Source organism: Drosophila guanche, unplaced genomic scaffold (genome assembly GCF_900245975.1).
Source record: "Drosophila guanche unplaced genomic scaffold, DGUA_6, whole genome shotgun sequence".
NCBI lineage: Eukaryota > Metazoa > Arthropoda > Insecta > Diptera > Drosophilidae > Drosophila > Drosophila guanche.
Genome location: NW_022995755.1, coordinates 1631018 through 1643710, shown reverse-complemented (window position 1 = coordinate 1643710; position 12693 = coordinate 1631018). Strand labels below are relative to the sequence as shown.

The window sequence follows — 12693 nt, the reverse complement described above, 5'->3', positions numbered from 1 at the left end:
GAATGATGATGGAATGTCCTAAGCAGAGCACAAAATGAGCAATGTGAGCTGGCCCCGAACAGGCCGCTAAACTAGCCAAAATAGAGTTATGTTTCGTAACCAGCTTTTGAGTAGCAACAATAAGAGTGCTGATTGGCATTTGCCGGAGCTGATTGGCTTGCCATCACTTTACCCCCACGTGTGTCGAATTATGTAGATTTGATGAACACATTTTAGATTGAAAACGGACACCCGCAACAATATTTTGTGTGCAATCAGGGGAAATGGAACTAGCAGCAGGTCGGCATGGAGCTGGAGCTAAAGCTGAAAGAGGATTGTGCCATTGCCCCCCCAACCCCCAATGGAGCGGCAGCTTGTTGTGCAGCTTTGATGGGCCATAAAGTCGACTTTGTACAGTTTAGTGGCCGTTGCTAGGAGAGGGCCCAGGCTCGAGCTCCGTGCGGGTTTTATGTTTGATTTAACGGCAGTCGGAAGCTGTCATTCCGTGTTTGCTTTCCATTCCAGGCGTTGCCTGGTGCCGATACCCGCTACCCGCTACCCGGGCACTAATGCCACATTCAAAGACAGTTCATCCGATACCCAGCCCCACCCACGTCCAACGCACATTTTTCAACGCAAATATTTCCCTTTGGCAGCCGCACAGAAAAAACTAAAGATTTATGTAAAATCTGACGAGTAAAGTTCAACAAAAGCAAACGCCGCTTGGTCTATATTTATTTAACTCTTTTGTGCACCCAAAATATGCAAATTCATGCAGGGATTTTTTATTACAGCGCTGCGCGACCGCCATAAATATTCCCGCACAGGCAAAAGGAAAGTTTCTTGGTCAACAACAACGAAATTACTTGGCTGGAATCCATCGAAAGCGAGCGACGGAGATTGGCTTGACAACGTCAGATGTCAAGGACAGAGGAGTGCAAACCTTTTCAAGCGGCATAAGTGGAAACTTCTTCCAATTGCAACACTTTGGGGTTGGGGTCCTCGAACACTCAGAGCTAGTGGCATTGTCCATGTCCGTGTCTGGTCTCTGAAAGTGTTTTGCATGAATTATTCGCCTGTTGCCAATTTGGGTTCCATGTTCAAATTGTTCCCCTGCATAATGTGTGTTTAATGAGAGTGGCCAAAGGTACTGCGCTTCGATGGAGTTTCTGCACTTTTTTCTGGCTAAGTTTTTACACAATCCGCGGCCTTTAAGCACCCCACAGACGTTCATAAATAAAGGAGCAGCGATCATTTTGAAGGACTCTCTCTCTCTCTCTCTCTCCCCTCATGGCACGCTTCGCCTGCGAAAGTTTTGCTCTTTTGATTCCATTTGTGCACCGCTATGCGGATTTTTTGGTCATTTACAGCTCAGACTGCCCTTCGTTTTCCATTTCATGGCCAACTGCGTTTTGGTCGGCGGCTTGGCATGCAAAATTCCACTTTCCACTACACAAAACGAATGCCAACGGGGGGTGGCGTAAGGGAATGAAAATGGGAATGGGGAACGGTGGAATGGGAGCGGTGGATATGGATATGACTGGGATTGGGCCATGGTTACGGGCGGGGGCGTAGTTGGGAGTTTTGTGGCCAAGCTACCAATAATACTCGCAAAATGGTTTTTCGGTTTGATTTCGCTTTCCTCTCTCTCACTCTCTCTCTCTCTCTCTCTGGCTGGCTGGCTGGCGTCTCGCTTGTTGGCCATTCATGAGTTTTCATTTCATTTTCGCTTATTGCTTACATTTTGCGTTTTGTTGCCCGGCTTCTCTCCCATTTCTAATTTTGTATTTTCTACGCCAAAAACTGCGCGCGAGTGTATGAGGATTTCCCTTAGCCAACAAAACGCTCGTATGAGATAGTGCTGCATGGAGGGAGGGGGTTTCGGGGAGGCAGCGTCGCCTCGAGGTGGCAGTGTGTGGAGATCTTTTGCATGTGAAATAAAAGCTTTGCTGAAATTGAAAAACTTTTCCAATATCTAGCATACTTTTTGTTTTTCTTTCTCTTCCCATTTTTATTATTGCATTATATGTGTAGTTTTGTTGGATATTTTTATTGTTTCATTTCAATTGCCTTCTCTGGCTGTGGCATTTATGGTTCTACTTCCTCACCAGCAACAGCGGCAACTGCAGCTGCAGCTCCTAATCCCATTTAGATTGGATGCCAGAATTGTCGACTATTTTATTGGAGGTTAAAGTTGGATGAGCCGAAAGATGGGAAAAGGATCAGCCAAATGACATGACAAGAAGTTTCTTGCACCTTTCGGGAAATAAACATAAATTATATGCAACATTTTGCCGCTTAGAGAGTGACAAAAATCGCTGATCCAGCTAAGCATCCAAGCCGCCTTATAATGTAATCAAACTCTTTTCTTTGGCTTTCTTTACTGAATACTTTTTGCCCAAGTTTGCCGCTAATTATCCCAGAGGCAAACGCTCTGCCATTCTCCCATTTTATTCATTTTCCTTCTTATATTTTGGCAACAATCAGAGATGACACTTGGCAGAAAGAACTGGGGGAAAAAAAGGGTACGAAAATGAAGGGAAAATAAAATTAATGCGTGGAAATTCATAAGCCCCCGGGACAGGCTTTGACTCCGGGCGAGTTGGCAATTTGAGGCACATTAAGCGACTTAATTACATGCGGCCATTTAATTTTATTTTTCCTTGCAGCTTTCCTCCAACGAACGGCCATGTGGAATGGCAATGAAAATGGGTTTTTCATGCGTTTAACTCACAGATTGCATTTCCGTTGCTGTGTGACAGCTGCATCAAATGGACGTTTGGACGTTTGTGTTATATACATGCCAGGCCATTTGCTATAAATCAGGCTGGACAAGCGCGAAGTCCGACTCAGAATCAGCAGCAGAAACCATCTTCTTGGCCTGACAGTAAACGACACTTGCAGCCTCTCAGGACTCGCGTCGTATTTAAATATATGGCTGGGCATAAATAAAATGCGAGGGGGAGCTCGCCACAGCGGACTCTGTCAGTTAATTTCACGCTGCCAGGCTCCGTGAGTGGGCCTTGGATGATGGAGTGTGTGTAAAAGCTCCCTTGGCCTGGACCTTTGTGGCAGGACTATTGTGTGTGTTGTGCGCACAGATAAATAAAGCATATTGCGACATAGAACATAAACATAACTGCGGATTCAACCTTTTTCATATGAGTACACTCAGAGAGAGAGATAAAGGTGGAGCACTTGTTTGAGCATTAAATATTTAAACTGAACCCTGTGCAGCTTTAAAGACGATCCTTTGGATGAACAATCCCTTCCATAGGGGAGTGGCAGCGGCTACATTTAGTTTCTCCCAGTGTATGCTTTATGGCAGTCGTAGAGGCCAGGCCGCCCCAACAATTGACAGCAATATTTGCCTATCTTAATTCCATGTCACAACCAAAATTGACACTCAAATGCCGTCTGTGTGTGTGTGTGTATGTTGTGGCAGGGCTAAAGGTCTGTGCAAACGGAACAATTAAAAGCGGAAGTACTGTGTCTCCCCATGGCTGATAAGCGTGCAGCGAAAGTCACAGCTTTGATTGCCCTTCTGTGGATGCTTATCAAAAAGCACTTTGGCAACATGCGGCAGGCAGCGAGGGTGAGAGCGAGGGCCAGGGCAAGGGCGACTGTGTGTGGCCAGAGGGTGGAAGCTTCAAACTGAAAGGAAAGTTTTTGCCAAGGTTCCACCTGTGCACTGAGCTGGCAGTAAGACGTGAGTGGAGCGCACCTGATACGACCCAACGACATGGCATGGACGACCTTGAGCTGGTGCAAGGATTCCCAGAACAAGCACACCCACACACCCACACACACAGACACACACTCACACACGTGTGCTGCTGAATTCCGCAGGCAGCGCACACAAATTAGATACAATTGCCATTGAGGCTCATTAGCAACATTTGGATTGTTGCTTCTGCTCCTCAGCTCTTCCCTGCCATTGCTTTCCTTTGCGCTTTTGTCATCAGGCAAACAGTCGCTTTAATTGTGCGTGTGTATCTTGCTGCACTTGTCGCACCCGCATAGTTCTCACCATTCAGCGTAGTATTCAGCGGCAGCGCAGGCGCTCTCTTAGATGCCAAACTGTGCTCTTTAGCTTTGCTCTTAAGTGCTGACATGAGCCAAGTTTTTGTAGCACCGAGCTTTGGACTGACAGCAATTCAAACAGCTTTCGGCTGTTACCCATGGAGCCATATTCAAACAACTTTGTTAAAATCAATTTTTCTTGTTTTATTTAGCTTGAACACAATTCTAAGTACAACTAGCTGGTCAGATGTTGAACGCAGAATGACATTGTTTAGTGGGTAGCAAACATTTGATACAAACATTCGTTTGGGTGAATCGACCTCCTGCTCCTGCCAATTTTCATTATAAATAATTTACAGCAAGCGGTTACAGCACGCGGCATAAGGGTAGGGTATGGTTGCGTATGGCAGTTGTCTGGCTAGGGCTAGGGGGTGCGACGATAGTTGGTGTTGAATGGGGTTCAGAATCGATGATGGTGCTTCAGTGGCTTTCTAATGGCACTACATAGTAGCTATTAATGGTTGGGGGGGTGGAGTGGGGAGTGGGGAGGCGCGGGCCTAATACATTGTGCGGCATACGAGTGGGTGGGGCTATACTCTCCTCTCTCTGGCTGTCTTCAGCCACGCCACGTCAAGAGGCTCCAGCCGCGACTGGGCTTCCGTGTGCTGGCTGTCTGCTCCTGCGCTTGTGCCGCTGCCTGCGCCTGTGCCTGCGCCTCTGCTGCCTCCGTTTGCTGCTGATTCTGCTCTATGTAGGTGCGTAGTATGGTGTGCTTGTGTACGGACTTCTCGAACTCGGCCGCAGATGGGCGATACGCCTCAAGCTTGTGCTTGTAGCGGCCGGACTGGTACGCCGATGGCTCCGGCTGCCTCCGCTGATTGGCCTCAGTTGTGTAGGCGTCGCTGCCGCCGCGCGTTGCGCTGCCAAACGAGCTGCCGCCGGACGTCGCTGGTGCTGCTGGTGCCGCTGCCTGTGGGTGGTTGGGATAGTTGTTGGACAGGGGATGGGGTGGAGAGGAGGATGGGTTTTTGGGATTATTGTAGAATCGATTGTGATTGTAGTTGGATTGTTGTTGTTGCGGTTGTTGCAGTTGCTGTTGGTTCTTGTTAATGTTGTTAGTCTGCTGATTGTTATTGTATTTTTGGGTGTTGCTGTTGCCACTGCTGTACTCATACGTTTCAATGGTGTTGCCTCCGTAGACGCTGTTGCTGATCGCTGGCGATGCTCCGGGAGCGGCACACAGACCCTGGTACTTGGACGAGGGCTTCATGCCGTAGGTGGAGCAGGCGGGCTTGCCCACCTCATAAGGATTGAAGCCCACCACGTTGCCACTGCAAGGAAGGAAGGAAGGAAGGAGAAAGGAATAACATAAAAAGAGAGTTCTGGGTTGGATCTGGGGTGTCTGACCCCAAACACTCACCCCGGCCCGTAGTTGCACACGTAGAGCTTGTTGTATTTGCTGGCATCCTTGTACTCCGCATAGCCGCAGCCCACGAGGCTCGTCTCACCCCAGACCAGCTGCGAGTAGTGGCCCGTCTTGGGGGACCAAGCATCGCCGAAGGAATACTTTTGCACCTCGTTGAACCAGCTCTGGATGCGCGAGGGAAAGTCACCATCGTCAGCATCCAGCGGTGCTGTGCTCCAAATGATGGCCAAATTCTGGCCCATGGTGAAGCGATCTGCGGGTGGACAGGGACACAAATTAGTTTCAAGTTTGCCTTCTTGTGGCTGATAATGAGCGACATGCAGGTGCTGTGGCGCCTTTCGGGTTAGTTTTAGTGTTTTAAAAGCATAACGTGCAGGCAGTGTATGGTAAAAGATGAGGAAACTTAAGAGCTAGGACCCTTAGGGTGCTCAGGCAAACCACAAACCAAAGGATTGCGCGCCAAATGCCATGCGGGAGAGGGGAAACTTCAAGTCCTCGTGGATGGGAAATGAAGGGAGAGAGGGAATCTCCAACTTACTTATTGTACGATGCGGATCGTGTCGGAACTGACAATTGTCTGCCCACTTTTGGGCGCGTGCTGCCAGCTCCTCATCCCAGACGATCTCGCGCATATTCTCCGCTCCTGGCTGGCCGGGGTAGCGACCGGTGGCCACGAGCTGCCTCAGGCGGTTGTGTTCCTGCAAGATGATTGATCTCTCTTCCGTCGTGATGCCCGATGCTGAAATGATTAGGTCGAGATTTGCATAAATTAAGTGTGACAGCGAAGACGAAGACGAACACGAAGACGACGCTGATGAGCAGCGAACGGTCAGCGATCTGGTGGCCAATGGCAGAATGTTATCATTTCTATTTTTGTTTGCATTAAAATCGAGTTGAACTCTGTGGAGATTTCTACGAGGCAGGAGCCGGTTTGAATTGAGTTAATATTTGATTCGGTTTCAGCTGCAAGAAAACTCAAGTGGGGTTCCAAAATGTACATTTGCCGCTTTATGTTTTACATATTTTGATGGCTAAACATTTGCTTATGTACTTATTTCACTTATGTAATGAGCCGGATCACAAGACATTATTCGTGTCACTTTCCTTAAGGCAAATGCCCAACCGGTTTCCACAATGTTTGGCCACTCAAATAGATACACAGAACATCCAAAAACTCTCCACGACAACCACAAAATGAAATGCAAATAACCAAAAAAAAAAAAAAAAAACGACTCGGCGCGTGCTATTCAAAGGCGTCAATTAAAAAAGAGCCAACCGATTGCCATTAGCCAATTTTGTTGAGCTTTTTTTGTACGTTTGTTTATGGGAAATAGATATCTTCCATCTCTTGAAGTGTGTCAGCATTTGGGATCGCTGGACTCGAGCGGTGCCGGCCCCGCGGGTGCTAATTACTTTGGGTCCACACAGAGAGCGGGGTCCTTGCCAACCGAGGGGCGTTGCCGGTTGGTTGCCCCCCATTTCATTTAAATAATTACGCGCGCTTAATAATTTTTAATAATTATAATAATGGCTGAGCCGATGGGCGCTGATTGCCCACGAGGAGACGTGACAGCATTTAGCTATGCTCCACTCCAGACAGGAGCTCCACACTGCCGCTGTCTGTGTCTGTGTCTGGGTCCCTTCTCCAATTCGGAGTCGTAGGACCCAGCTTTGACCATGGCATCTCTGCCGACCGGTCAAGTGCCGGTACGTGTCTGTCTCGAACTCGAACTCAGACAACTTGACGCGCCCAGCGACTGATCGGCGGGGTAAATAATTTGCAGCTTCGCTTTGCTGCCGTTCGCACAAATATGGGTCTAGATGTCAATACAGCTGTTGGCCAACAAAAACAAAAAGCCGAGAAGTGTTTAAGGCAGAATGTTAAACACACGGCGTTTGCTTTAGCTTAATCTTAATACGCGCCCAAGGTTGGCTGCGAGTCTGGGAAAGAGACTGGGACTGGGACTGGCACTGGCACTGGGACTGGGACTGGGCACTGCGACTAAAAATAGCAGATGAGCGATCACAAGACTCAATAACGAAAGACTCTGACTTGACCGCAGCTGTCAAATTATGCTACATTTGTATCAATATGGAAATACAAGCTGTACACACACGTCGGGAGGCATCACGCCCGAGTGGCCGAGTGGCCGAGTGGTTTGCAACTTGAGGCGCTATGCAAATTTGTGAACTACCTTCGCTGACAAATTGCACATAAAGCTGTCGATCAGTTTCCGGCACAAGCAGTTGCCACATTTACATATTCTTGACGAGACAAAACAAAGTGCTGAAGCTGAAGCTGCTGATGCCTGATGCCTGATGCCTGATGCCTGAGATAATGTTGACAACGAAACGTCAACAGCTTGCAATCATTTTGAGCCGCCTCGAAAGATTCAGGCAACGAACTTGCTGTGAAAACAGACACAGAGAGCCGAGACTGGAGAGACACCACAGCCAAATGCCGACAATATGTTAACAAGTGCTTAACTGCATTTCGTTGTGGCTGAGACTCAGGCTCAGGGCAGGCTCAGGGCAGGCGTTGACTTCACCTTGAGCGCATGTCGCTGGCCCGGAACCAGGGGACAAGGACTGGGCCCAGACGTTGAAAAATCTGAGCCGCATTTAGCGCGAGTTAATTTTCATAGTTATGCTTTATGTTTCGTTTCAGTTTCATTTATCATTCACTGATTATCACTACAACTAGTTGCAGCCACTTGTCCGTTGTCCTTTTTCGTATCTACATATTTAATTACATTATTAGCACTGGCCGCCTTTTGATGGATGCCGCAGCAAAACGCTTAAGCCACAGATACCAGAGCGGAGTTGAGCGACTTTAGCCGTGAAATTGTATACCAAAGATACGCATCAGTGAAGAAATCAATGATTTGTATTGGTAGATAACCGAAGACAAAAGCCATAAAAGCAATCATCAATCAGCCACGCACACGCGCACGCGCACTATAAAAAACTTTTTTGTTTTCGTTTTTATGACTGGAATTTTGTTTTGGACTGGGCTCCGCCTAGCCTCTGCAGCACAAAGAACATTAAAATGTTGTTTTTTTGGTCATTTTGAGGCATTTCTATGCCTGATACGACGCTGCCCGCGGCAATGACCCATTAAAATCGAATAATTTGTGTTTAATTTTTAGCACATTTTGTTTTGCCTTGGGTGGCGCCTGCGTATTTATAAAAACAAATCTGATGCAAGTATCGGTTCAATGAGCTCTTCAATCATGCTTAAAGACAGATACTTGTTAGAACGAATTGATGGGCTGCCAAAAGGGTTCTTCTGATCTGAGAAGTTGATTGGCCTCTGCCTCACTTTCCGGACAGTGGACAGTGGACAGTTCAGCCACCCAAAATACATTTACTTCGGCATTTGAGCAGAGCATTTGATATTTAGTATTATATAAACTTGAAATTTGAACCGGTTTCCTCCCTCGTTTTGGCTCCCTCGAATAGCTCTTAAGTAATATGCCGCCCGTGAGTTTGTTGCTTTTTCTAAACTATTTTATTTTATTTATTATGCAATACTACAAGCCATTAAATCCAGGCAGGCAAATCAAAGAAAGGCGACTCGTCGCTGGTTGCTATTTTTGGATTTATAGCCAGCAAACGTGCTAGGCAGCATTTACATATGAATAAAGGACTGTCTGGGGCAACTGTGTTTTCAAGCGCACCTCGCTAAAGGCATTGATGATGTGGGCAAATATTTGCCCATTACCAGGTGGCTCTTCATTCACAAACCAAATGGCAAAAACGTGTACAAACTGAACTAGAAAAAAATGAACGAACAAAGAAAAAAACAAGAACAAGAACAAACTTTCGGCGCTCTATTTATGCATGCCAGACATGCACTCGAGTGTTCTATTCTCTGTGGAAGCTTTCCGAAAGCTCCTCAAATTCCTGTGAACTGGGTGGGTGGCTCCGAGCGTGTTGTTGCTTACCAATTATCTTTCCATGGCAGGCGAGTGCCGCTCCACAGGAGACGATCAGGATGGTGGACAAAATCAAAGCACTGTGCTGCATCATTTTGGTTTTGATTTTATGAATTTTATTTGATTTAACTTTTAGATTTTTAGCACTCGTTACGCACTAGTTGGACACTTTCTTAACGACTAAATATAACCTTTTCATGTACGACAGTGTTATATTTGGGATTCATACACTTGGCATTCAATTAGAAATTTGAATTTTGGTGGGGTAAATTTTTGTATCACAATTTTGAGGCAGAAAGTGTGCTGCCAGTAACCGAAAAAGCGCCACGAAATTTTGCCGACGACTCCAACTCCACTCTCGTGTACGTGTAGCTAGACTTGAAGGCGTCGTATGTTTGGTTAGCGGCTGTTCGTCGCCGAAGCTTTTATACCGATGCCGAAGCGGTGACTCCGAAGAAGCTGCTGATCGGCACCTGCTGATTGAGTGCGTGCAGAGAAGAGAAGAGAAGTCAACGGGGGAGAGAGCGAGGGAGTGCTGGCGGGAGAGCAGCAGCCGCTGCGCAGTCGCAGTGGCGGTGTGTCAACATGCTGCGGGCAACATGTTGCTGGGGCGCCGCTCGGTTCTTTGCATAATTGCGCCCTCCCAGAGTCAAAGAGAGAAGGCGGCGGCAGCGGGAGAGCAGATTGAAGCCCAATATCAATCATTGCTGCTGGTTCGGCAACAATCACTTGGCTGCGCACATGGGGCGTGGCATTGGAACATTGAGGGAGAGACTGGGACAGCAGCAGCAGCAGCAGCAGCAGGTGCCCTGAGGCCAGGAGCATCGGAGTCCAGTCGCAGCTTCGATCATTTCGCGTATCATTAAAAACCAATAAAAACACCCAATTAAATACACAGCGCTGAGCAGCAGAACAAATGCCGCCAAGATCCTTTCACCAGTCGGCTACCAGATAAAGTGGGGCCTGTGCACATTCACATTGGTATGAGTGCGAGTATATATATTCATGCTCGTATGAGTACACTCATACACCCGTTTATACGCACCATGACCATGTCCGCATTTCCGCCTCGGTTCGATTCGCGACCGTTCGGCAATCTGACTTCTTGCCAAAATAATTACGCGTACAAAGCCATTAACAAGTACAAACGATTGAGCCGGCAGCCGCAGCCGCAGCAGTCCCAGTCCCATCCCCAGGCAGCATGGACATAACCCAACCCAGGGAGATCTTTGCCTGGCAACTGGCAAACTGCTAACTGGTTCTGTTTATTTCACCTCGTTTTTACCCATTCGGATGCCACACATGACGTTTTGTACAAGGGAACCCATGTCCCAATCCCAGTTGCAGTTCCAATCCCAGGGTCCAGCGATCAGTGATCAAGCGAGGCAGTGACGTCTCTGCTGCTCCGCTGATTTATTTTATTTCACGAAGAAACTACATAAATATTAAAAATTATGCTTTACAGAAAATATGAAATAAACATATGCCCCAGCCGAAAACACGTTCTCGGTTGTTCATTTTGATGTTGCCTGCAGCCTGCCCCCTTCGATTTCGCATTGTGTTCTGAATGGTAGCGTACATTTCCTACTCACTGTTGGTTTTTGCAGCTAAAATTTAAACAAACATTATTGGCCTTCGATTTTCGTGTGCTTCTGCGTGTGCGGCTCCAATCACAGCCCAGCCACAGCCAAAAGCAACTCCAAGTCTGCGTCCATTCTCCTGCCAATAATTTGCATTTAAAATACGTACATACAATACGTATTGAAGGTGTATCTGTCGATATGTCTGCGTATAAGCTGCGTACATTTATGCGCATGTTAAGCAAAGTAAAAAATTCCCAACACCTCATTTAACTCAATTTAACAGAACTTGGCATCATCCGACTGATATCGAAGTGCTTGTAGCCGTTCTTCTGGTTGTTGTTGTTGTTGTTGTTGTTGTTGATGTTGGTTCTCCTCTTATTACTGTTGTTCCCTCTCTCTTTGTGGCTGCCTTTGCCATTGTGCGGATTTTATGACTCAATTTAATGTCTTTGTTGCGTTGCGCGTGCTGCTGATCAGCCGCCGCCGCCGCCGCCGCCACCCATGCTGTCTCCTTTTCCTTTTCCTCTTCCCATTGACATTTTCCCGTTATCTCTGCTGAGCAACACTTTTCACTGAAATTCCGCCAAATGTATTATTTACGTGGGATACACGTAACATTTAGCAGCGTGATTCATTCGTTACAGTTATGCTGCGAAAGTGAATCGTCGCCTGAATCATGCATTGAATCTGTGTGTGACTTGCAGGTGCTAGCCAGAAGCGTTCGGTTCGGTTTTATGATGATTCTTAAGTGCTGCTCAAAATAGTATATGTTAAAAATAACTAAGAAACAAGTTTCTCTTAAGCGCTGCGCATTCTAAATATACAACTGGATATTGAGATGAAGAAAGTAAAGCAAAGACGGCATAAATTTATTGCCCAAGTCCGAGCCATACATATTCATAAGAGACAGAAATAGCTATGGCCCCGCTCCCTCACAGTTAGAAAGCCCGAGCTGCTGTCAATAAGGTCAGTCATATCTGAGACAGATGCCAACACGGGTTTCCCATTTGCTGATGATACAATAACGCACTCCGCAAGGTCGCTGATAACTTTTCTAATCAGTCATTTCTAGTGCCAACATTTTGCTCGTTGTTCGTTCGAGTTTGTTTGCGCGTATCTCAGCGATCGCCAATTAGTCAGTTTTTCCTATCTAACTGCTGCTCATGGCCCAGCAATATTGTTATTATTAATACTCTCGACTTGGCAATGCAGTTGTCAAGTGGCCACATCAACGTCACTCAAGCACATCCTTGTTGTCGATACTGTTGCTTCCGTTGCCATTAATCTTAACGCATCAACGCTCCAAGCAGCAACGCCTCCACGCCAGCCGAGAGCTTGACCGAGAGCCAGGGCTGACCAGGGATGATCACTTGAGTAGCGGACTAAATAGTGGCACTACAAATAAGTGCTCGTAAATTTGCTTTGAAAACGAAGCAGAGGAAGGGGCTACGGCAGATTTATAGAGGGAGAATATTAAGCACTCAACCAATATTAGCTGCAAATGATGTTATGTGTTATGGTTTTTATCTTACTCAAAGCTTTCACTCTGCTCCACTGTCACCCCCACACCAGCAGTCACAGCAGAGAGAGAGAGAGAGAGAGAGAGGCCTCTCTCGCTGACTCATATTTGCGCTGCTCATCTCCAGAGCAACTTGAGTCTATGACAAAACATTTCCATTTCCATTTCCAACCACATTTCAATATTTTGTTTGCACTTGAAGGCGAGCACGGTTATTATTATTAA

The 12693-nt window shown here is 46.9% G+C and overlaps 1 protein-coding gene across 2 annotated transcripts; it reads right to left on the bottom strand.

The window, feature by feature from the left end:
- Positions 1-4204: 4204 nt before the first annotated feature.
- LOC117589512 lies at positions 4205-9787 on the bottom strand. 2 transcript variants are annotated; one of them, XM_034281499.1, is made up of 5 exons: positions 9376-9787; positions 5967-6167; positions 5423-5681; positions 5098-5333; positions 4205-5067 (listed from the first exon to the last, which is right to left on the bottom strand). In XM_034281499.1, the coding sequence occupies exons 1-5, from the start codon at positions 9458-9460 to the stop codon at positions 4619-4621; spliced, it is 1230 nt and encodes a 409-aa protein (XP_034137390.1). In that variant the 5' UTR covers positions 9461-9787; the 3' UTR covers positions 4205-4618. The 2 variants fall into 2 exon arrangements, with proteins under 2 accessions (XP_034137390.1, XP_034137389.1); XM_034281498.1 differs by having other exon boundaries at positions 4205-5333.
- Positions 9788-12693: the final 2906 nt, after the last annotated feature.

Excerpts from the sequence above, each read along its gene's own strand:
- LOC117589512 (XM_034281498.1), bottom strand. The coding sequence starts at position 9,460 with ATGATGCAGCACAGTGCTTTGATTTTGTCCACCATCCTGATCGTCTCC. Across the intron at positions 6,168-9,375 it reads CTGCCATGGAAAGATAATTG|CATCGGGCATCACGACGGAA; the intron begins GTAAGCAACAAC and ends TAATCATTTCAG. Across the intron at positions 5,682-5,966 it reads CGATCCGCATCGTACAATAA|ATCGCTTCACCATGGGCCAG; the intron begins GTAAGTTGGAGA and ends GTCCACCCGCAG.